Here is a 5,873-nt window from a genome sequence, read left to right on the forward strand (position 1 = left end):
ATATTTCAAAAAAATCTCTCTCTCTCACACACACATATATTACTATTTAGTTTCTGAAGGATGTTCACCGTGTATCATAAAGGTGTTTGGAAATGTATTTTTTTTTGTTCTCATGGTTTAAATAAAAAGTTTATACCATTCAAAAAAATGTTTCACATGATTAAAGAAATGTTCAACATGAATTTTTTTGGCATGTATTTCAAAAAGAGTTCAAACATGTATATGAACAATCTTTTTAAGAAAAACAAAAATGTTTAACGTGTATCAAAAACATGTTCAGCGTGCCAAACTGGGCCCACCTCTCAGAGGCTAGAAAAAAGTTCGGCGCCACGCACGAGTACGCGTAGCGCTAGCCAATAGATATACACACAGCGCTATTTCTCCACGAAGAAAAATAAATCTATATATCCCCAATTCGCCGCACATCGAACAAACCGCGTCCCAACCGAAATCCCCAATTCCCCACACCCAGAGCGTCGGTGAGAGAGCGAGATGGCGTCGGCGACGGAGATGCAGCCGCTGGCACCGTCGGGCTACCGCCGGGCGCCGGAGATGAAGGAGAAGGTGGAGGCCTCGTCGATCGACCTGGAGGCGGGGAACGGGGAGACGCTCTACCCGGGGATCTCGCGCGGGGAGAACGCCCTCCGCTGGGGCTTCATCCGCAAGGTCTACGGCATCCTCTGCGCGCAGCTGCTCCTCACCACCGTCGTCTCCGCCGTAACCGTCTTCCACCCCACCCTCAACGCCACGCTCTCTAACTCGCCCGTCCTGGCGCTCGTGCTCGCTGTCCTCCCCTTCATCCGTAAGTGCTCTAGTCTTCTCCCCCATCCGGTGCCATGCTTGACCTTGTCGTGGGGGCGTTTATGTGGATTCTGGAATATGTATTTGTATGATGAATCGGACGGCACCTAGAAATTCGTTGACCTTGCCTTAATTGGCAGTTTGCTTGACTCGGTGGTTGAATCTGATGTTTTGTTGTTAAGTAGGACGCCAAGCTGTTAGGATCAACAGTGTAGATCGAGGATCTAGCTAGTTCGAGATGGAATGGTTTGATTCAGCGGATTTTAGTTACATTATATGTTTTTTTTTATACCGAATTGCGAATTAAGATGGAGCCTTTCATAATCAGCAAGTAATGAATGAATCCATGGTTGATGACATACATGCAATAGGGAATTTTCCTCAGACTGTTATCATGCCTTTATTAACATGATATATGTATTTTAATTTGACTGTAATTGTATGCCACAAGCCTATATGAAGGGTTATATGCACCTGTGGTTTGCCTCCACGACATATGACCTGAAGACACCAGAGTTTCTTCAGACAACTTAATATGGGAGTTGAGTTTGGAGTGTAGCCGGCAGGGCAGGGTTCTAACTTCTAAACAGACGCCTTGATTGTTGCCACCACTCAAGGTAGCCACTATATCAATATACATCAATTGTCAAGGTTTAGCAGGCCTTGATATCAGTTTAGTGTGCCATGAGGTGCGGTAAAGGCCTTCATAGCGACCAAAGAGTTTTTTGCTCAACTTGATTACTTCCTTGATAAAAGAACTGGCTTCCCCAACAACCTAATCGGCAGCACAAAACGTGGATGAGAAAGTGTTTACACTTCGACTCAAATGAAAGTGAGGAGGGGGATTTGGTGCTTGACGACCATTCTGATAATGTTGGCCATGTTGGAAGTGAGAGAGACTAAAACCTAAGACTAGTTTTACTTTACTAGTTTGTGTTGATAGTTAGTGTGGCATGGATTTAAGTACAGATAGTATTGTATTTGAGGAACTGTAATAAGTATTGACGCCTACTTTCCTGAAATCGCTCCATTTTCTGTCTGCACGTGTAGGTTATGATGGTTACCAGTTGCTATGTGATGTTTAGTTCTATATTGTTTGGCTGTTTAGTTCCTTTCATTATTAGAATGTTGAAGCTAGTAGTGAGTAAATCCTTAGCAATGTCCTTGTGTGAAAACAATCTATGATACATTTATAACAAATTGGTCAGTTGTTGTCTTTAGTTCATAACTTCAAAGTGCCCACAATTGTTACATTCCAAAGTTACTAAATCACTTTCAGCAATGGCGCTTCAAGGTTTGGCAGTCTCTCCGTAGCTGTATAGAAGTTGCGAACATTTCTTTGTTCTGAAATTTTCATATCTGATCAAACAGATTTTTGGCAAAATCATGCTTACACCATCAAATATGATAAATTCCTAATGATCGATATTTAGTTCAGTAGGATATAGAGAAATAATTTGGCAGGAGTCTGAAGGCCCAGAACATATAGTGCAAGGGAACAGAAATTCTGCCTGTGTTAGTATTTCCAGCAGCATCAGTCCATCACACTGAAGCACACCCAGACCTGTTCCCCTGGATCCTCTTTTGAGTTCTGAGAGAATGCTGATCAGATGACAGTCCACTGTTGTTATTTTGTATCAGAAGATATTGTTTACCTAAACAGCTAATTTTGTGATATTTGTTGCAGTGATGATCCCATTGTACATCTATCAGCACAGGCACCCGCACAATCTTGCTATCTTGGGTTTGTTCACTCTGTGCTTGAGCTTCAGCATTGGTGTGGCTTGTGCAAACACTGAAGGTTCGTTTTCTTTCATATATTTTTTTTGCGGGTAATATAATTGTTTTCATTGCCTTCTTGCATTACAGACTAGTTTTATTAAATGTTCATTTGGATGTTGCAGGAACCATTGTGCTTCAGGCTTTGGTACTGACCTCAGCTGTGGTTGTCTCTCTGACTGCGTACACATTCTGGGCTTCAAAGAAGGGCAAGGAATTTAGTTACCTTGGACCATTTCTGTTTTCTGCTCTCACTATCCTGGTCGTAATAAGCTTTACCCAGGTAACGTGCATGATGAACTTTGGAAAATATCGTGTAACTGACTCGCATAGAAGTATTCCAGTTGAACATTCCACTAGTCATAACCCTTGTGCCTCAAAATGCTGTGTTGCAGATCTTCTTTCCATTTGGACCTGCATCGAATGCTGTGATCGGCGGGTTTGGAGCTCTGGTGTTCTCAGGCTTCATCGTCTACGACACCGAGAACTTGATAAAGCGCCACACTTATGACGAGTACATCTGGGCTTCCGTTGAACTTTACCTCGACATCCTCAACCTGTTCCTCACCATCCTACAGATGCTCAGGCAGAACGACAACTGATGAGTCCCATCTGATTCACCAGGACCTTGTGCCAACCCGGTCATATGTCCAACCTTTATCTAGTCTTTTGAATTGCTATCTACATAACTCGGAAGACATGGTAGTGAGTTTTTGCCATCATCCAGAGATGAGGCCAAAGTACAACCAATATGTATAGGTGTTCTAGCGTGAGTTCTGCGCCTAAGTGTTGTTAAACTGCAAACAATCAGTGATCGTATGAACGTTTTGTGCCAATAATTGTCGTGTTGTTTGTCCCCTTCTCACGGCAACTCCAACGCGGTTCACCATAGCTCTGGCACTTTTGACCATCCAGCGCACGCACCGAACGTTCGTTGTGCGGTCTGGCTGTCTATATCCCGGGCATGCGGTATGGACGTCTATATAATATAAGCCCGATTGGTAGTTGAGCTAACAAATCCTGGTGTCTATATAATATAAGCCCGATTGGTAGTTGAGCTAACAAATCCTGGTGTCTAAGCCAACTCCGGCGCGCGACCCCATCCGGTCCGGTGCGTTCGTTTGGGGTAAAACGAACGAAAGGCGCGGCCTCAAACTTGGGCGACGTTTGGAGAGAAACAGACAACACGGGTGGGCGGGACGCACGTCCTTGTCCTCCCCTGGCCCGTTTGTCGGGGACTTTGCCGATTAATTCCTTCCAAGCCTCGACCGGCCCAACCCCGCCGCCGGCGCCGTCACTATTATCCGGCCGCCTCTTCGCTGCTCGCCCCCCGCCGTCCATACCAAACAACGTCTCACCATGGCCGCCACCACGCACGCGCTTTGGTAGGAGTTTTGGCCATCGTTCGGAGGAGTTTTGGTCGCCGACGAGGGGATACGACCGTCGATGACGTCCATCGGCAACGGTAGTTTTCTTTGGGGGGTGCTATAGAGCGACCTGTAGCCGGCCGCCATCCGCCCCCGCAGCCTCGAGGTGATTTGCGGCCTCTTCGCCGTCAAGACCGTAAGGTGTTTGACACTTTGCCCACAAAGGTATGGACAGTGGAGATGACTTTTTCTTCAACCACTTCATTTGTTCATCGGATGATTCGTCCTCGGATGACGAAGAACTTGTGGTGGCTGCACGGGTTGTTCATGACCACATTCAAAGGCAGCGGCCTCGTTACAGGGGGTCAGTGCCTGGCCGTGCGCCCAAACTGAACCGCGAGAGAGAGAGAGAGGGAGGGAGAGAGAGAGAGAGAGAGAGGGAGAGAGAGAGAGAGAGAGAGGCCAGGCCTTGCTCTATGCTGATTACTTTGAGAATATCGCACTCTTCAAACCGGAGAAAGTTCGTCGCCGTTTTCGTATGTCAAGGCATGTGTTCAATCGCATCCGTGAGGAAGCGGTTCAGCATGACCCATTCTTTGAGTGCAAAACGGATGCCCTTGGCAAGCTTGGATTCTTCTCTTATCAGAAATGCACCGCCGCCATTCGCATGCTTGCATATGGAATTCCAGGCGATCTTGTGGATGAGTACATGCGCATGAGTGAGTCCACATATCTGCTGTCAATGTACAACTTCTGCAAGGCCGTGGTAGCGGTGTTTGGCCCCGAGTACTTGAGGCAGCCAAATGCCGTTGACACAGAAAGGTTGTTGGCGATCAACGCCTATAGAGGCTTTTCAGGCATGCTTGGCAGCATAGATTATATGCACTGGAAGTGGAAGAACTGTCCATTTGCTTGGTAGGGCTAGTACGAGGGGCATGTGAAAGCGTGCACTGTCATATTAGAAGCAGTGGCTTCGCACGATCTTTGGATATGGCATTCTTTCTTCGGCATGGCAGGCTCTCACAATGATATCAACGTGCTGCAGCGTTCCCCATTGTTCTCTAGGCTTGCAGAAGGCCACTCCGCACCTGTCAACTTTGAGATCAATGGCCACCACTACAACAAGGGATACTACGTGGCTGATGGTATATATCCTGAGTGGTCAACTTTTGTGAAGACAATCTCAAACCCCCAAGGCGAGAAGAGAAAGAGATTTGCCCAAATGCAAGAGAGTGCTAGAGAGGATGTGGATCGTGCTTTTGTGTGCTTCAGTTTCGACAGGGTATCGTTCGAAACCTGCATTGACATGGGATGAAGGGAAGCTTTGGGAGGTGATGACTGCTTGTGTGATCATGCACAACATGATCGTCGAAGACGAGCGTGATGACTCCATTTTCGACCAAGGATTTGATTTTCAAGGTAACAATGTTGAGCCCTTGCATCAAGAACTGGCCACGTTTGAGCAGTTTACCCAATTCCATCGTGAAATCTGTGATTGGCACACTTATTTGCAGCTTCAAAATGACTTGGTTGAGCACATGTGGGATTACATTGGAAACCAATAGATGTATTGGTTAATTATCTTTATTCAAGACAATTTTGATTTGGTTGTAAAACTATTTTATTCGAGAAAATTTCGATTGGGTTGTAAAACTATTTTTATTTGAGACAATTGATAACGTGCAAACTTGTTTAAAACATTGATAAATATGAATATATGGGCATATTGGCGGTGGCGGACAGGATGCGGCCGTGCGTTGGGCGCACGACCACCGCATCCCAGGACAGGCGTGGTCATGACCCCATCGCTCGCCCTAAACGGACAGAATCCGAGCCAAACAGACGTCCGGATGGGGTCGCACATTGGAGTTGGCCTAAGGGCATTGTGGAAAACCGGACAACTGTCATGTAGGGACACCGACACCC

At 46.3% G+C, this 5,873-nt stretch overlaps 1 protein-coding gene across 1 annotated transcript; it reads left to right on the forward strand.

The window, feature by feature from the left end:
* Positions 1-401: 401 nt before the first annotated feature.
* On the forward strand, positions 402-3,419 carry LOC123441722 (BI1-like protein). The gene is made up of 4 exons (XM_045117999.1): positions 402-802; positions 2,489-2,602; positions 2,706-2,863; positions 2,976-3,419. Exons 1-4 carry the CDS (start codon positions 493-495, stop codon positions 3,180-3,182), a joined length of 789 nt encoding a protein of 262 aa, XP_044973934.1. The 5' UTR covers positions 402-492; the 3' UTR covers positions 3,183-3,419.
* The last annotated feature ends 2,454 nt before the right edge of the window (positions 3,420-5,873 follow it).

Source organism: Hordeum vulgare, chromosome 1H (assembly GCF_904849725.1).
Source record: "Hordeum vulgare subsp. vulgare chromosome 1H, MorexV3_pseudomolecules_assembly, whole genome shotgun sequence".
Lineage (NCBI taxonomy): Eukaryota > Viridiplantae > Streptophyta > Magnoliopsida > Poales > Poaceae > Hordeum > Hordeum vulgare.

What these genes read in the sequence shown, in the direction of transcription:
- LOC123441722 (XM_045117999.1), top strand. Translation starts at nt 493, where the DNA reads ATGGCGTCGGCGACGGAGATGCAGCCGCTGGCACCGTCGGGCTACCGC. An exon ending in GGCTTGTGCAAACACTGAAG is followed by an intron (nt 2,603 to 2,705) that starts GTTCGTTTTCTT and finishes TGGATGTTGCAG; the next exon opens with GAACCATTGTGCTTCAGGCT. An exon ending in TCGTAATAAGCTTTACCCAG is followed by an intron (nt 2,864 to 2,975) that starts GTAACGTGCATG and finishes GCTGTGTTGCAG; the next exon opens with ATCTTCTTTCCATTTGGACC.